A 19106-nucleotide genomic window follows, 5' to 3' on the forward strand; every position below is an offset into this window, starting at 1 on the left:
GGGGGGTCCACATACCAAGAACGTGGTTAATTATTCAGCTCATCTCTCTGCAATCCGTAAAGCTGCATGCATTATACATCCTAATGCCAGCAACATGCCTGCACAGCCCCTCTCCCCTGCATCGCCTCATCCAGAACCAGCACTGTGCTACAGACACGCTGCAGCGAAGGTGAGGGCGAATCCGCTCGCATATAAACAGCCTGGAGCCGCTCCTCCAGCGCGCCAAACATGCCCATCCATCTCCCCCGTTATGCCGTTCTGTCATCAGTCAATGTGGCAAAACGTGATGTATGCCTGCCGCTGGTTCCAGCTCAGCGGTTACGCTGAAAGCGGCTCTTATTTACACCAGCCCTCCTTGACAACACGTGTTCTTCATCGTAACCCCCATGGAGGGGCCGTCCACGTCCAGCGCCTATTGACAGTATTCACACCTCAAGATTGTTTCAAGTAGTCGGGTAGAGAGACATTTTTATGTATTTTATAGGTATTTCTATTATCTTTGCGGTGATCAAAGTCTAAAAAAGTGTGTCATTTTGTATTGAGTCTCACTTAGCCAATACCATTAGAAAGAAATGCATGTAATCATTGATTCTGGTCCTTTTTTGGGTAATATCTCTGCCAGCTGGATCAGACTATAGAAAGGGTTCACAAGGGAAGTAGCCCAGGGCCCGGATTTTTGGGAGCGGGCCCAAAGATTTGTTTTTTTTAATGCATATATTGCAAATATTTTACTTAGTATAAAACTACTAAATTAGGTGAGTTTTATAAATATTTTTTGGGATTTGTACTACTATAAACAATATTTAAATATTTGAAAATTATAATGTTATAGTAAATTTCTTTGGGAACAACATGGAGTTATTGGCTACCTATTTCTATATGCTGATGTAGAAGACTACCTGTAATCTGCTTCAGTAAAATCATTTTTCCTTAGTGCACAAGGCACCAAAACTCTAAAACTGGCTCCGGCCCAGGGGCCCACATTGTTTTAAGTCCGGCCCTGTCAGCCAGCTTTGCACATCCAGAGTCTGAAATGTTATTCGTTCTAATTTAGAAAATAGTTCAGTCAGATCAGATGGTAATCATCTGTGACCATCAATTCTCAAATCTTGCTAAAGATTCAAAATTTTATTTTGATCTGGTCTTGATCTGTGTTCAAGATTATTCATAGCATTGGCTTTATTCCAGATACTGAATAGTGTTTTTATGCATTCTACTCTTTTAATTAGGCCCAGTTTATTATTTTTTATCATCTTTAATTTTATTATTTTTTGCAAATTGGCGCTATTAAAATAAACTGAATAAAATGACCCTCCCACTTTACTACAATGCCTCGTTTTGCTTTATACTGTCAGATAAAATGCCAATAAAACGCATTTTGTTTGCTTTTGTAATGTGATCAAATGAAAAAACAGTTCATGCCCATACTGGCTCTGTGTATGCCAAAAATAATGAATTCAGGTAATGAACAATAATGAATAATGACTTATTAAGACATCACAACCTTTAACTTGGTATTTTGTTAGTTTCTTAAGTGGGGAGGGCACACTCTCTAGTGAAGCACCTTTCAGAGAATATTATGTCAGAAAAACACCTTCTTGATGAAATCAAAACACGGTGTTAATTATTAAAATACTTCAGGAGCGCATCTTAAAACTCTTTAAAGCCTCCATCCTACCCAGCCTTTCATGGATTCACATTTTACGTCAGCAGAATGATGGCTTTGCTCTTTCAGCTGGTGCTCTCAAAGTGAGCAAAGTGGTGTGAAGCAACAAAAAAAAATAATTTAGAAAGCTACAGCCAGATGTCTTCTTTAAGCTTTTGCTCAACAAATTGGACTTTTCTGATTCACAGCATCATGTACAGGCCGTCTTGATCAAAAGTGACTGAGCATGAATAAAAAAAGATCCAATATTATGACAAATTGATCTGGCTCAAAGTGGCTCAAAGTATTTATATCCCCTGAAAAAAAAATCTGAAAGGTGTGCCGTGAATTTGTATTCAAACTCCATTTACATTGGTACTTCAGATGTCATATAATGTGTGCGAAGCCATTAGAATTGATTTGAAGGTAGCGAAATTGAATACAGGATGGTAGATATCCTGTTAAATCCTGCAGAAGAGCCAGGCTCGTAGCAGGACAACAAGGTGCAGCATGTTACTGTAAAAGTATTTCAAGTGCGGATACAAGCATAAAAACTAGCGTGATTACTCCTCAGGTCGTATTTTTTTCATATTTCCCATTTGAGAATTGAATTTCAAAGTGACAGCCATTTTTCAAGATTGCCACAATTTGAGCCTTTTAAACCAATTATTGACATAAAAGGTTGCCCATTTTCATAATGTGGATGAATTTTATGCCATATATGTGTTCAACTGTGGTCATTCTATTCATACAGCTTTAAAGGAATAATATGTAACAAAAGCAGAAACTGAGAGCTTTCCTCTTTGCAAGTCTCACACCAGTCGCCAGCTGGAAGGAGATGAATATGTGACAGCAATAAATATCTTAGTGGTTAGCATTAGCTTCTATTTGATGTGCTAATACTTAGCAATTTAGCATGAGTGGAGCTCATTTTTTATGTTTTCCGACTTAGCGTTACCAACTTCTGCTAATTTTATGTGTTTAGGGATTTAGCATGGATAAGATTTTTATTTAGTCCATTAGTGGTTAGTAAACCTAACTTTTTTCTAGGATTCTATTTCAAACATATGTTCTCCATTACAGCCATTGTGGCCATTTTGAAAAATGTCCACCAGAAAATGGGAGCAAAAGATCAAGAAAATACATATGATTTATATTGTTCAAAATATGTAAGCTATGATTATGACACGATTATTATTATGTAATATGATTTGACACGAAACACATTCATCTAATAGGTGATGTTAGGGCAAACTTATTTTTCCACTACAACCATGGAGGCCATCTTGGAAAATTATAAAAGTATCTGTAAATATAACTACTATGGGTTGAATAATGTGGGATTCTACACCAAAAGTATTCATCTGTGGCAAATATTGGCAAATTTAACACAAGAATATATTTTCTTTGATGACCATGGCAGCCATCTTGAATTTTTCAGTGGCTAGCGTTTTGTTTTTGTTTGTTTTCCCCCCAAAAAGCAAGCCTATGCTAAGTTAGGTTGCAGTATCCACACGTGAAAGGTTTAGCTAAAATATTCAATTATCTAAGCACACAACCAGAGGTACATTGTAGTGGTGTAGAGCAAGAAAGTGTGAAACAAAGAATCCCTCCTGCTTTTTGTTTTGCGGACACTGACCTCCATGCTGGTGAGATTACAGCGATGAGTCCCAGCAAACCAGCCACTGCTGGAACACTGGTCAATATCCACATCCTGAAGGTTCACATCCACACGAATAACCCCCCTGTTGATGAAAAAAAAAAAAACAGAACAGGAAGAGATAAGAAAAAGAAAATGTAAATCACTGCATGGAAATCAGTGGGGAGTTGGACAAAAGGACATATAAAAATGAAAATGAGAATGCTGAATTAGATTAATGTTGTAAGAGTAAAAAAAAATAAAATAAAAGATGAGACGGGAAATAATTGAGGTACATGAGAGGGTAGACGGGGAAAAGGACCCAAGTGAACCATGGGAGACAAAGAAGAGCCGACAAAATTGCTTTAGATTAGATTAATCACAAGAGGGACAAGAGGCCAGAGGAGAACGCAGAGACTCGGGAGGCTGGAATGAAAGACAAGAAAATTAACAAGAAGAGCCGTTCTCAGAGGAAGTCAGGCCAAATCTGTTGGAGGCAGCAATAATTGAAAGAAGTGGATCGAAATGGGAAAGAAATGCAGAGCAATGGAGATGAAGATGATGAAGAGCAGAGATAAACATTCCAGAATAAAAACCGGAGTCAGATTAAATTTGATTTTCCGCTAGGTAATCTTCTGATGTAACTAACAATGACTAACTGTAATCACTTTGAAATGATTAATAAACGTCTTTGCTGTGAATGTTTTGTGTGTTTTTGCTACAAAATATTATGTTTTTTATGGGATTGGTGTCTATGGGGGTTAAACTACTAATGTGATGAGCACACTTTGTCAATTAAAGCAAAATGTCTAATTGTGCAAACGGATTGTTCCTACACATTTCCTCCTTGTATTTTTCTCTGCAAAACATCAATGTGGGCTTTTTAAAGATGCACATCTTTAGTGAAATTTTGGGCTTTGATTTATTCAACCCATTTCTTTTCCAAGGTGCAGTGATTGTGTAACACACCACCTCAAGGATTTTTGCAGAGAAAAGAGAATTGGGTGTGGGCCAGTTTTAATTTATTGTGGGTTTTTCTGATCCACACAAAGTCACAATGATCTATAGTGGCTAAAATATATGGAAATATAACCCGAGATGTAAATACAGTGTAAAAAAAATATGTTTTTTCACACTACTAGGCATTTACTTTCTGCTTTAGGCCAAATAGAGATACTAAATGTTTTGATAAATCATTTTAAATAAATGTTCTCAATTTAGGGCTACCTTTTAAACTACATAACATAGGTCAACATAGGTCAAATGTTTTGGGTATGATCCTACAAGCAACAGTTTGCTTACATTCCAACATAAGCAACTCAGATCAGAGTTTTGTGTTTTCTACTCAAAAGCATTGCCTTTGCTGCCCTTAAGTCACTTTGTAGCTAATCTGGTGGTATGCTTAAGGTCGTTTTCCACTTCGAAGACCCTCTACGTCCAAACCTTTACTTCCTGGTTTCCAAATTTCTGCATAATATTCTTTCTTCATAATGCCATCTAATTTGTGAAGCGCACCAGTCCCTCCTAAAGCAAAAAGTCTACTCAAAATAAAGATGCCACCTTCTGTGCCTCATAGTTTGGGATGCTGTTCAACCTTTTTCATCCAGTGTCTCCAAACATGAAAAAAAAATGAAATTGAATTGAACTGAATTAGCACAATTTCAGATTTAATTGTGTAGTATCATGCATTTTCCACTCATATACTGCCGTTTTATAGCACAATCAAGTAATTATGTTACCTTCAATTGTTATAAAAATGCTGTGTGTCAAAGATAACTTAAAAGGCATTTGACTTTGCAGTTTGACACCTTGAAATTGGACTCTGTCTCTTTAAGAAGCGCCTGTTTGTTTCCGACACTCCGTCTTCAGCACGTTAACACAACAATGCTCCTCCATGATGCCGTTTACAACTGTAAACTCTAAGAATGTGTTTCTATGACGAGCTCAGCAGGCCTGCTAATTGCTGCTGTCGCTAGTCTGGAGGAGCTGAAATAGCGTGCAGGCACCCTCCAATGGTTGCCATGGGAGATTGAAGGATTTCTCAAAGATGCATGAAAGAATCAAAGCAACACCCTTTGCATGCTTCTGATGAGGGAATAACATAGTGTGAAATAAAGTTCAAAAAGTTGATTTTACACAATTTCTCACATACAAAGTCTCTGTTAGTCCTGTTTCCTAGATCTCAGGACAATGTAATAAGTATTTCTGGACACAGAGGCTGAAAACCTTTGCAACAGAGAGTCTTAATGTGAAATGCATGGGCTTGAACTCTCCCGAAAAGCTTGAGCGATACACCTCGGCCTGCTTATATAACCGATTGAGTTTAGTTCAGCTTAACGTTTTCCGTCTAACCTGCTGGGTTTGGAGCCGAGCCCGGTTTCTATATCCGTCCGTGACTGTCTCTCTCTCTCTCTGTCTCTCTCTTTCTTCACACACAAACATTTATTCAGGAGGCTCAATCTTCTGTGATTACACTCTGCTGTCTCCTTCTCCATCACAAAGAAAGGCTGCACAATCACACACACTCTAGCTATCCTTTACTGTGATGTGGAGCCTGACACCTGTTATCTCCATCTGCCTGCTGGGAAGAGGAACAAACAACCATGGCAAGACGCGACTGTCGCTATCTTTCATCGAGAAAGACAAAAAAACGTGTTGATATCGGACGGTAAAATACTGCACAAGTTTCAGGAAGTACGGCCGTACGAGTCTCTGCAGAACATGTTAGGCCTTCCATTGGTTTGCTCTTTATTATTTCGCTGCTCGTCCAACTTTACCAAGTCTGTCAGAGACACATTTGCTGTATTTTACTCAAAGGTCTGAGCTACGTTTCGCTTCTGAAAGAGCCGTGATTGCTGTTTGTTGCACCTTTCCAGTCAGCTCCGGCACTTGGCAGAGAGCCTGAAGGAAGCAATCATTTCAACCTTCAACAACGCTCCTGAATGTTGAGTAATCTGTGTTAAGCAGCCGCCTCGAGGCACTCTCCCTTCCTCACGGTAATGCCTCCACATTTCGCAACAAACCCAAACGTCTCCGCTTGAATTTTGATCGGCTTTACGGAGCCTTAATGTCTGTCCGTGTGAAGCCGACTCAGAGGGAAGCTGATTCGGGGTGGAGAAGACGTGGTGGAATTAGGCAACGGCTCGTGATGTTCGGTCCGAACCCGACTTTGCTTCTATTTTTAGGAGCTTCATCTCAAGACTAGGGATTGGCGCGGAGGAAGCTGCAGAGACCAATGGATTACAGAAAGTCAAGAGAGGATGGGAGTGTGACACTTCTGGCAACTTCTTTGCACTGAACTCAATTTGTCTTGGTGTGCTTTTTCCCCGCTTGGCTACTGACCTTACAGCTTATTCTGAGAGCTCTTAAACACATGAATCTTTCTGTGTTAAATTTTGCAAAGGAAACACAGCCCAATAATTCACCTCACTTCTGTGTTTTATTTATTTTTTTGTTTTGCCAATGTTTGCTTGCCTTGAAAGGTTACATTCTAATCTTTCCAGTTTGAAGGGTGTTTTTACGCCTGATAGACCCGGTTCGATTTGTTATATTTTCAGCTGGTGCGGTTTGCTTTCACACTACACTGTCCAACAAACCGAACCAATTGAAAAACCTACAAATCCCCCTCACCTGTGGGGTTCGCTGCACCAAGAATCACTGGACTAGAAATAATTTCAGTAATTTTAACTGACCTAAAACAAGATAAGTTTGATCTAATTTACTGTTAGTGAAACAAAAAAGGTTTGAGTCTTTTTATCTGGTGTATGTAAACTTCTGGTTTCAACTGTATGCTCATAAGGACATCTTAAAACAACAAATAATGTGTTGTTTAAAGATGACCCAAACGCAGAGCGGCAGAGGCATTGAGCAGATGATGATGATTTAATGAAATAAAATTGACAAACAAAAGAATTTCACAGGGAACACAGGGAGCCAGAGTCAGACAAAAACAAGAATCCAGAACAAAAAGCCAGCAGGATAATCCGGGGAAGTAACGAGGTTCAACAGGAGAAATCGGTGAGGAGGAATGAGAGAGGTGATTAAATACTGGGAGTGTGAATACTGAAACAATAGACCAGACTAATTCACGAACAAGTTGCAGGTGTGAGGAGAGAGAGAGACGGAGAGAGAGAAAGAAAATGGCACAATAGGGGAACTAGGAAAATTAATCAAACAGTTAGACTAACAGGACTCAGTAAACATAATTAAACTAAGAGTAAAAAAGAATAACTAGTCACAAGAAATAGACATAAACTAGAATCATTAAGAAAGGACTGAACTAAAGTAAAAACAGAAATAAGACTGATCCACTGAAAATCACAAACTAAGGGACACAGAAACAAACTCTAAAATAACTCAAAAAATCCCAGATCCTGACAATCTCCTCAATGTTCCAATGCTCCAAAATGCTGCAAAAAAGTTAATGTTTAACTTTTTCCTCACATTTTTCCATTTAATGGAAAAAAGAAACCCTTTCTCTTCAAAATCCCCCCATTAAAAATGCAGCGTCTTACTGCATTACTGCTCTATATAGCTGCACTCTCTCTACACTGACCTGGAACTATACAAATTAGATTTAATGCCTGGCTTTTCTGCTTCTAAATGCCAGCTTGTGTAATGCCAAAATCATTTAAACCCACCCGGCCCTTTCTTGGCAGAGGCAAAACAAGTCGATTGATTTAATAATGAATTTGTTCGCTTCATGTACTTAATCACCCTGTTTTTCCAGATGTCTTCGGGATAAAATAAAGCAAGCAGGTTGTTCACATCTCCCAGCATAATAAACACTCTCGCTGTAGTCCCTCGATTGTTTTATTTGTGCGACGTCCCAGGCAGGCTGCTCATAATTTGCGGGGACGAGCCAGAAACATCAGAGTGAGGCACAACTAATGCAGCCAGTTTAAAACCGCATGTGGGCTTCGAAAAAGATGCTTAACTCATAAGTAGCGGTCAGAACAGAGCTTTAAGCTTTTTGGTTTTAGCATCCCCCAAAAAGCTAAAACCGGTGGTTTCGCAAAGATACTTAAACCACAAGTTGGCTGTGACTCCCTCACATATCTTGTCTTCTGCAGCTGCAGTTAAGACTTCACTAGCCATCCTGTTGGAACCGTGGTCATTTATGTTTTGTTAAGAATATATATATATTTTAAATAGTTGTTTAAACTGTGACTATGTTGTCAGAGAATGGTAGGACATAATCTGAGAAAAGAATTTAGCTTCTCTGCCCGCTTTTCATTAAAGGAGTAATGAAATGACTTTTCATTAAAGTCCTCTTAAGTCCTCTTCTTTAATGAAAAGAGAAAGACTTTTTTTTCATTAAGAAAAGAAACTACTTTCTTTTCTTAATGATTCCCAGCGCTTCCAGAGCTAACTTGAAACAACCAATCAGAGTCACGGGGCGGGGCTTAGAGCTGTCAATCACAATCTCGTAATCACCCTCGCCCTGCCATCTCTCTGCTCCCTGCTCTCTGTTACCGCTACAGCTTTTCAAATCCTGTTGTGAATGCTAAGGCTAGTTAGCATACCCATTGATGACGGCAGATGAACCGTCATCAGTTTATCCATCGTTAGCACATTTAGCAGTGAGTACATGAGATTGATTGACAGCATTAAGAACCTCCTCCTGGCTCTGACTGGTTGTTTCTATAACAACATGGTGACAAAAAAACAAACATGTTCTTTATAAACGTTACATACTGCAACTTTAATGAAATTGTCATATCACTGGAGCTTTTTTACCTTTTGGTTCTGTAGGAAATTTTCTGGGCAACACAAAATGCTGCATAATTATAAACTAGAATGAAAATGAAAAACACTATTTTCAGGTTATTTTACAGTTAAATATGTGATGTGTTTTTGTATTCAATCCCCTAAGTCAGTAATTAGTAGAACCACGATTTACTGAAATTACAACCGTTTCAGGGTATGTACGAACTCCTGCCTGGATCAATGGAAAAAAACCTTCTCAAGAGTCGGAATAACCTTTACATTATCTGAATGTCCCTAATCAAGCATGTTACTCACCTACTTTGTAGAACACGGCACTGTGGAGATAAAGTAAGACGATGCTTGCAGCTTGATAATTCAGATAATGTTCTGCTGAGAAACCCGAGGCTCTGCTTTTTAGATGGATGTTAACAATGTCAAGCATCTCTTAACTTTACAGAGACTGTATTCCCTGATGGCCGGGAGCTCTGTCAGCAGAATAAAACTCTCTTGTTGAGGAAGGAGTGGAGATCAACTCGTTCAATTTGATCTTTTATTATTCCAGGGTTTAATCCAAGTAAGCATTTTTGGGATCTGCTAAACGGACGGACGGACGGATCTACTGTTGCCTAGACGTGAAACAGAACTTCTTGGTTTGAATGCTTCTCCAAAGTAAAGACTAGTTTGTGTGTATGAGAATTAATTAGGTTTAACGTTGATTTGAAAAGATTTGCGAACATCTCAGAGGAGTGTGATGTTGCAACAGAGCGGATGTTATGCGTTGGTCCTCAATGTGTTAGGTATGATCCATTGGTGTCACTTATGTCCATATTTTAATCAAAAGTTTATTGGGGTTTTTTTCATTATGGGAGATCTTAGTGTACCCCAGGTGTCAGTTCAGTTAGTCTGATTGTGTTTTGGATTTGTTTGTTTATATTAGTATTTCTTTCTGTTGACTGGTACATTAGATCAGGTTTCATTTCACCTTTGCATCCTGCTGGATTGGCTTATTTTTCACCTCAGCCTTCTAGTGTGCTCCCTTTCCCAGCTGTTAATCTCTTCCTCATTTGCCTCTACCTGCTCCTTTCTCCAGCTGCATCCACTAACTTGCCACTCGCTCGTCTGGTTATGTCCACTCTCTAATCAGTATATTTAAGGACTAAAGTTACATTAGCGGCGTTTTCATTAAAAAGGTGCACAAATCTTTGTCGATATTCTGCGAATGTCAGAACCTGTAACAATTTGGCAATTGCTGTGTTTCCATTAAAAAAAAGAGAAATTAAAATCACACATGAATAAGCTTAATTCTATTCTATTCTATTCTATTGTTCATGCAATATTTCATTAAGAATCATGGCAGCGATAGATGTAAACACTTACATGAAATATATTCATATTTCAGCCATCAGAGGATGGTGTCTTATTCAGGTGTTGGAGTGACAATCGCCTTATTCTTTGGAGCGGCTATGTATGCAAGTGTAGTCTGTGATTTTACAGAAGAGCTATGGATTCAATACGTTCAAATGACACACAACATTTTGTGAGAGCTCTGCTGGAGCCAGCTGCACATTGTCCAAAAAAAACGAAAACAAACCATCATCCACCTATTATTTCCTGTTGTCTCCTTTGTCGTTTTCACCAGTAGTAACATCCGGCTGTTGATCAGATGACTTGTGAAAAAGGTGTTTCCAAAAGAGTTTTGCTAAACATATATATATTTCAATACGGCTGAAAAGCCATCTCATCATAGCGCAACAACTTTTTATCAAAAAACTTGAGCTTTTTTTTCCCAGAATTGGCATGTTTCCATTAAGCAAATTTATTTTTTTCGGAATTTCAACTCACGCAATTTTGTGGTAAATGGAAACAAAGCTCTTCTGTTTTCCACTGGTCTCTCAATTGAACTCCAGTTGGCTCCGTGTCATCCTGTTTCTCCACATTCGCTACCATTTTGTATGTTTTTTCTTCAATTATAAAATCTACGACCATTCTGTCTTCTTGTCTGCATTTTGATTTGTCTTGACTCCTGACATTTGCCACATTTCTTCCTCTCTTCTAAGGATGCAGCCATATAAAAAATTTGGTCGATATTGATATGTGATTCTAATATTGTTCTTACGGCCGATAACCAGTATTTACCAATATTGTGTATATTTCACTACCCTTTTTGACAACTTGTGGAAAAAACAACCACACTGCCCTCTTCACCATCGCTTTTCTGCTTCACTTAAACTACCCACAATCCTCTGCTGCATCACTATAGTTTTTACTTTCACTGTCCACAACAAGGTGGTAAAAGATATCGATTGTTAATATTGGCCAAAATTTATCTTTTCTTTGCCTGTTTTCTGTCTGAAACACCAAAAAAAGGCCACTACTGCCACAATAATCTTTAATACTTATCAAAGTATTTGGCTGAGATTACTTTGTAACTAATCATAAATTATTATACTGACACAGACAAGTGAAGGATACAGCTCTGCTCACTGATGCAGCAGACAGTGGCTTTGAATTGCTGATATTTCATCGTTTATTCATGATTGTATCGATTGTTTCAAGACGCTCTTAGACTGGCAGCTTGAAATACGAGCCAGTTGTGTGTAAGTGCTGCCCTCCCTCTTCTGCTCTTCCTCCCCGTCGTCCACAACCAGCTAAGCTTGACGCCTTCATAAAGACACGCTGTATAAATCCTCTAGTGTTCATCAAATTATAGGCAGCACAGTTGTGCTTTGACAGGTAGGAATGTTAAATGAAGAGGGTCTACTGGCATCTGGGAAGATGTCTTTACTCCCATCTGTTAACAGGGCTAAAAACCTGCAGGGTCGTGTCTGCATCGACTGTCATTATTTATTGTCAAATATGCAATGAGTTACACGTTCAGAGTCCCTGGGCTCATTCTATCATGTTACTATCCGGAAATAATCTTGGAGAAGCGGCTCAGGTGGGAGAATCTGTCAACACGATAACTATGCAGCAAAATTGAGGCCATAAAATTTGTTTAAAGGGGCAGCATTATATGTTTTCCAGCCACATAGTGGCATTTTATAGCACGATCAAGTAACTATGTTACATTCAGTTTTTCTAAAATAAATTCTGTATGTATCAAATATGACTTAAACAAAATTTGACATCATATTTAATGTCTTTAAATTGAGCTTCTGTCGCTTTAAGAAACTTCTGGCCTTTCAACACTAGGAAGTCAACACAACATTTCTCCTCTATTAACCCTTTAACAATGTTTTTACCAGTGTTGCGCTGAAATGTAGCTCATATAATGAGCTCAGCAGATCCGCAATTCCACCAGGTGTTTGCTAATTGCTGCTGGCTGGTCTGAAGGAGCTGAGTGGGGCAGTCGCAGAGGAGGGTTGCTCTGTGAGGCAGAAGATCTGAAGCCCTGAGGATGAGGATCATCTTTCTACCGCTGAATGGTTGCCATGGGAGATTCAAGGATTTCTCAAACAAGCACGAAAGAATCAAGGTAAAACTCCACGTACAGTTTTGATAAGGTAATAACATTCTAATATAATATAAATTTTCAAAAATTAATTTTAAAAAATTTACGCCAGAAACATATTTAAAACTGAAAAAATTTGTCAGGATCTGTGTTTTCTGTGTTCATTTAGAGTTTTTTGTGTCCTTGAGTCTCTTCATTGTCCTGTCCTCCCCTTGATTGTTCCCAGGTGTGTCTTGTTCTGTCATTACCCTCCCATGTATTTAACTTAGCTGCTCGTTGTTTGGACTGAGTTCCCATCATTAAATTCACCATTTACCTTACCTGGGTCTGTTGCGTCTGCCTCACCATCACCTACACACCTCACCGTTTCATGACAAAATTTGAAACTAAATGAAATTTTGAACCTTAAGAGACACAAGATTTACCAGAAAAAGTAAAAAAAAAACAACAACATTAAAATAATAACCTTTTCTGATTCAAACTTGGGTTTTTGGGGGGGGGGGGGGGGTTGTTTTTTTTGTGTGTGCATATTTTCTCTTTTAAACGACATTTCCAATTCCCACGGCTCCTTAATGCAACGTATGGAAATGGTTTGTCCAGACCCTGTGGTGTGTGTTGATTCCACACCACACCACGCCACACTTTTCAGGTTGTTTGGTGTTAAAGCTTTTGAAAACAACATCTAATTTTCTTCCTACTTTGCAATTTCTTAAACTACTTTGTGTTGATTTCTCACAAAAAAAGAGTCCTAATAAAATATAACTAGTGTGTGCTTAAAGCGCCGGAAAGTTAACAAGTCCAAGTGGTGTGAAAACTTTTGCGACATGTTACATTTGGCAGTGTGTTCATTAAGTGTCGCACGTCTTCCCTAGTCTAGAATAATAATACCAGTAATATTGCTACTACTAATAAAACAATATTTTTGCATTTTTCTCTCACCTGAATTCTGGCGCCGAGTTGCTTTTCAGTCCATAAAACCCAGCCGACAAGGTGAGCAGCCAGTACGGAACAAAAGCCCCGTGCTCACACTCCAGGTACGGTGCGGACCATTTGATCTGGCTCTTGTTCAGAAGGTAACTCCCGCCGCCGGTGCCCGAGCCCTCGGGGACGCCGCTGTGCATCTGCGGTCTCCTCCCGTCCCTGAAGTCGTGGAACCAGTCGGACTCCGGGCTCCTGTTCTTCAGGCGGCGGTGCGCGGACCCGGAGAGGTCCTGCAGCACCACCTCGTTTCCGGTCCTGGTCGCCTGGAGGAAAACGTGGGGGTCGGGGGTCGTCGGCGCGTCCGCGTGCAGGGTCACCACCGCCCGGTGGATCTTCGGGTCCCCCTCGAGGATGCTCTGAACCAGCGCGTGGTACCAACCCGTGTCCCCGCGGAAGGTTCGCTCGCGGGACCTGTTGGTTTGCAGGATCATGTTGAGGAAGTTGGTCGCGTGCGCCACCGTGTCCAGGACGCTGTGCAGGGAGTAGTGGGAGGCGACGTGGAGGCCGCCGCGCAGGCTGCTCAGCTCATACCGCCGAGAGCAGTTGACCTGCCTCAGCGCCGAGGAGTCTCCCGTGTGCAGGAAAGCCGTCACCACCCGGGGGAGATCCTCCTCGATTTTGTGCGCGACCACCGCGCGCTCCGTCGGCTGCAGCGGGTGCGGAGTGGGACGGTGGGGCGGCTCCTTGTTGACGCTCTGCGTGCTGAACGCCGCCGGCGGGTGCTTCTCGTCCCTGTCGTTATCCGACCACTCCACGTAGCCGTAGTTTGATCCCAGAACGAGCCCGGTGTGCAGAAGCAGCGCGAAGAGGATGAGAGCCATGGTGGTTCCTCACAGGCGCAGAGGAGACACCGCGGGCACCTGGCAAGCTGCGCTCATCGCCAAATCCTCTCTCTCTCTCTGCCTCTCTTTTTCTCTCGGTGTCTCTCAATGCTGCTATTAGAAAGTCTTTGTCGAACACAAACCACAGAAGGTCCTGAATTTTATAGCCATTACGTCGCCAGTTACGACAGGAATCCCCGTCACCACCACTTCTAATCTGGGGCTTCAAAGGAAAGCGTAGACTTTCATAAAGCGGCTGTCCGGAAAAAAGAGAAGAAGAAAAAAAATCCTCGGAACTCCGTTAAATCTACGAACACTTCTCCCCGGGAGCGGAGTGGTGCCGCGGAAGAGAGGAGCGGCACCGAAATGTTCCCGAACTTCAGTCCCCTCCCAATAAAAACAACCTAGCGATGCTAAGCGTCGCCCACGGTGTGCTCGCGCGCGCGCCGTCTTATGTGTGTGGTTGTTTCTCAGCGCGCGTCTGCAGGAGAGGTGGGCGGGGCGTGGGAACACACTGGGAGCTGTCCGGTGCTGAGAGTAGACCGCTTCCCTGAGGGGGAAGACAGGAGGAGGTTGTTGTTGGTGGAGAACCAGAGGCAAATAGAAACAGGAATTCATTTTCAAACTGAATAAAGTGAAGTGAGATGCTCAAGACTGTCTTTTTTTTTAAGTTGGAGCTACATTCTCTTTCAATTAAACTATTGTAATTGTATCTCTAGGTAAGTGATTTGGACCATTGTCTTCTGGTCTAGGTAAATCTATGCCCCAGTCTCAAGTGTTTTGTAACTTCAAACAGTTTCCCCTCCAAGTTTCCTCTGTATTCTGCTTCCAATTACTCTGAACATCTGCCTCCCTGCTAAAGAAAAGTTTGGCCTTGAGCTCAGTGGTGCCAACACGATGCCAACACAATGGGCCGGGTTTGTTTTCTGCCTCACACGGGGATGTGCTCGGAAGCCAGAGCATTCAGCTTTCATCAAAGCACCTCATATTCCACATGGTCGTCAAGCAGAGCTCTGTGAGAGCTCCGACGTCTGTGGTGTTGTTTTTATAACCTGACCCTGCTTCAGACCTCTCCCCTGTCTGCTGTGTTCCTCTGTCTTTTGGATGCAATTTGTTCTCTATTGTCCTCCTACAAACCTCTGAGGCCTTCACAGAACAGCAGATTTTTTTTTTTTCTTCCTGCGATTAAATTACTCAAATGGGACTGCTGGTTTCTTTCTGGCTTTTTTTTTAATCCTTTGCATCTTAAGCAGTTATTGTGGATCGGCATTTTATAGTAACTTAAAGACACAGTATGTGTTATTATAGATGGTCTTGTTTTTATATAGTTGTTTAAACTATAACTATGTCATGACAGTAGGTATGTGAAGAAAAAAAAACACAATCTCCTCTGCCTCCTCACCGTGCTTCTTCTATCATCCACATAAACATACTGCTTCGGGTGAGAAAGAACCAATCAAAGCCAAGAGGAGGGTCTTAGCGCTGTCAATCATGCTTGTGTAGCATAGCTCACAACCTTCCCCCTTTCTCTCTGCTGGTTTACCACAACCGAGCCTGCCACGAATGCTAAATTTAGTTAGCATGGCCACCGATAAACAGTTTTCCTGTTTCTCTGCCATTAGCACATTACACAACATGTTCACAAGGATGATTGACAGCGCTAAGACACTCCTTCTGGATCTGATTGGTTGATGCTGACCAGAAGATGGAGGCGGTAGAGGAACTTCTTCTTTTTTAACTGAGGTTTCACACAGGTTTTAAACTACTGCCTCTTCGCTAGGACTCTTTTTGAAAAAGAAGTTTTTAATCTATCTGAGACTCTCCTGGTTAAATAAAGGTAATAATAACAACAATAAACTTAAGGACAATTTGTCCTAGATTGAAAAACAAAACAGCACACACAAATTAAGTTACATTCACTTTTGCATTGAATTCCTGATTTGATTTGAGGTGACGATGAGATTTCTTTTTCTCTTTTCAAAATGTCCTTTAAAATATGACACTGTGTCCGGGTGTGTAATGTCTCTATTAAGACAATTAGATCAAATTACAGCCACATATTACCACAGCAGCTATTCAGTGCATAAACAGCTACACTGATGTAATTTATACACACAGAAGTGGTCGGTGGAAGTTATGTGATTAGCCATTTATTTATTTGCCACATGATAGTAGAGATGCCAATCTGTGTTGCTATACACACACACCACCTGACTGTCTCTGCCTGACAGAAAACCGAGACAGTGTTATCTCTAGTTGTGTGCGTGCGTGTGTGGGCGTGCGTGTGTGTGTCTCTGCATGCACACATCAATCTCACGGTGCTCCAACGCTCTCTGGGTGCTGATGATCAGAAGTCAGCCCTTGATTGTGAATTGGCGTTAAAGAGCGCAGCTCGCCTGGGGTGACTTGCAGGCCGTTGCCATGGCACTGGAAGGTGATGGCATGGAGTCCTCGCTGCACCATGGGCTTGAGCCTCTCTGGGCATGTGAGTCTACTGCTGCCTACAATTACAGCATATGATACTGTGATTAAAAATACGTGAGCCAGACATGTTTTTTTGTTTTGTTTGTTGGTTGTTCCTTTTTTTAACCAGGTAACCATGATGAATGTTCTTGCAAAATCCTTTTTTTTGTGCAGATTGCCTAAAATCTACACTTTTACAGAAATACATATATTTTTTTCTTTTATTAAACATAATTGTCAAAACTGTCACTATGTCATGACAGAATAATATTAGTCAGATAATCTGTAAAAATCAAGCACCTCGACTTCCTCCCTTATACTATTGCTAAAGAAATGCACCGCTCCAGATCAAAATCAACCAATCAGAGCCAGGAGGAGGGTCTTAGTGAAGTCAATAAACCTCATGTACTCTCTGTTAAATGTGCTAATGGCAGAGAAGCAATTTACCTTTCCAGGAAAATCGTTTATCCGTCAACATCAGCGGTTATGCTAACTAGCATGCTAACTAGCATTGGTATTGGGAGAAGCAGGAGGAGCTTTAAGTGACTCTATGCAGTACAACAAGTGTTAATAAATTTACAAGGCACTGCATTTGTTAAATCATGTACTTTTGAAGGATTTTAAAAACATCCACCATTACTTGAAGACTTTGAAGGCTGATGGACCAAATAAAAACTAAAAGTGACTCTATGCAGGTTTTTACCATTTATCAGACTACATGAACTCGAGCCAGTACTACATACATAAACAATGTAAACGTTGAAAAGCTACAAAACATTCTCTGATATTATGTTTACAGACTTAAAATGTGTGAAGACTTAGCCACTTTCAGCAACCTGATGATTACAATGCAGTGAGGAGCTTTTTTACTGCTACGAATGCCTGCTAGCATTCGTAGCATAGCATAGAGAAATGGGATGGGGTGAGAATGAGAGTGATTGACAGCGCTAAGACCCTCCTCCTGGCTGTGATTGGTTGTTTCTGACTGAGTGGTGTATTTCTGCAGTTGGTATGGGGAGGAGGAGGAGCTTTTTTTCACAGATTATCTGTAACATGCCATAAAGAGAATTTTAATAAATATGTAAAAACACATATTTTTAATAAAAGTTACACTCCCCAGCTCTAAATAGTCAATCATCTTCTAATGGATAATAATACAAAGGTTTAGAGAGAACATAGTTTTGGTGAGGAAGAGTGCAAAGTGACAGCTCCTGCTTCCCATTTTATCTTCATTTTTTTTAAGGCTTTGCTGCCTCCCCTGGCTTGATAAATATTTGATGGGAATTTGCTGCTTCATCTGCATGCGTTCCAACTTGGGCCCATACGAGCGCAACACTTGCAGAGGCAGCCGTTCTTTCACCCACGTTCTCCCAGAGGTTCTTTTAGCTTTGCTCAGAAGAGGGGAAGAGGACATCCCTTGTTCCTGCGACACTTTGTTTTCCTGCACGCAGCAGCCATGTTTCACTGGTGCAGCCGTGCAGTGAGCTGCAGCTGAACATCGACGAACCAAGCTCAGACACGCTGTTTTAAACCTCCAGATCTCACAAAGTTGTGTTTTGTTCACCACAAGTAGACTTTTTATGATTTTAAAGTGTCAGAGTTTCAGTCTCTGCGGTAAAACATGACACAAAATTATCTCTGTGTGTGCTCACAAAGCTGAACTTAAGGTGAATGAATGATATTCAATGAGATTGCTTTCCCCTTAGGATGCAGTAGACCATAAAATATGAAGATACAGCAAAATAAAAAAATGAGGTGTTTACCAAACTACTTTAGACTACTTTTGCTTAACAAGAGCAAAAGGACATCAAGAAATAATGGAAAAACAAAGAAAAAAAGATTAAAATGATTTCCTTTCAGTTTTCTCTAAAGCAATTCACTTTTTTTTTGCTCACATTAACTCGAAAGCTCTATCTATCTATCTATCTATCTATCTATCTATCTATCTATCTATCTATCTATCTATCTATCTATCTATCTATCTATCTATCTATCTATCTATCTATTGTTAAGGAAATATGAATATTGTTGAGTGTTTAATATGGCTAATCTCATGCCATGTGCGTTTAAGAGATAAACATTCCTATTTGGACAAATGTTAAGCAGAGATAAACATTCTCCTGGCAGGGCTGTAACTTAGAGCAGCCACAAAACACTATTCTCTTGAAAGGCTTTAAATTAGCAGGCCATAAATAATATCTTCCCCTGCCGAGAGGTCGAAGGTTGGGGGTTTCCCAGGGGCTCTGAGCTGCATCTGGAGTTGAGCACAGATTTCGAATCTGGGAAACATCTATGTTTAATTTCGGATATACCTTTTAAATAGTGTTCGTGATAAGGCAAAGATTCAAATCTTGGGAGATGCTGAGTCCAAAAGAGTAAAATAGGTTTTGTGAAAAT

At 40.5% G+C, this 19106-nt stretch overlaps 1 protein-coding gene across 1 annotated transcript in view; it reads right to left on the minus strand.

The window, feature by feature from the left end:
• Positions 1-14246, minus strand: part of gpr158b (G protein-coupled receptor 158b) — an 80216-nt gene extending 65970 nt beyond the window's left edge. Inside the window, exons 1-2 of the mRNA XM_028021211.1 lie at positions 13384-14246; positions 3285-3390 (exon numbers count right to left, since the gene is read on the minus strand). Of these exons, the coding sequence (XP_027877012.1) occupies positions 3285-3390; positions 13384-14246 (969 nt within the window). The remainder of the gene's footprint in view (positions 1-3284; positions 3391-13383) is intronic.
• Positions 14247-19106: the final 4860 nt, after the last annotated feature.

The sequence above is a fragment of the Xiphophorus couchianus genome, chromosome 6 (genome assembly GCF_001444195.1).
Source record: "Xiphophorus couchianus chromosome 6, X_couchianus-1.0, whole genome shotgun sequence".
NCBI classification, from domain to species: Eukaryota; Metazoa; Chordata; class Actinopteri; order Cyprinodontiformes; family Poeciliidae; genus Xiphophorus; species Xiphophorus couchianus.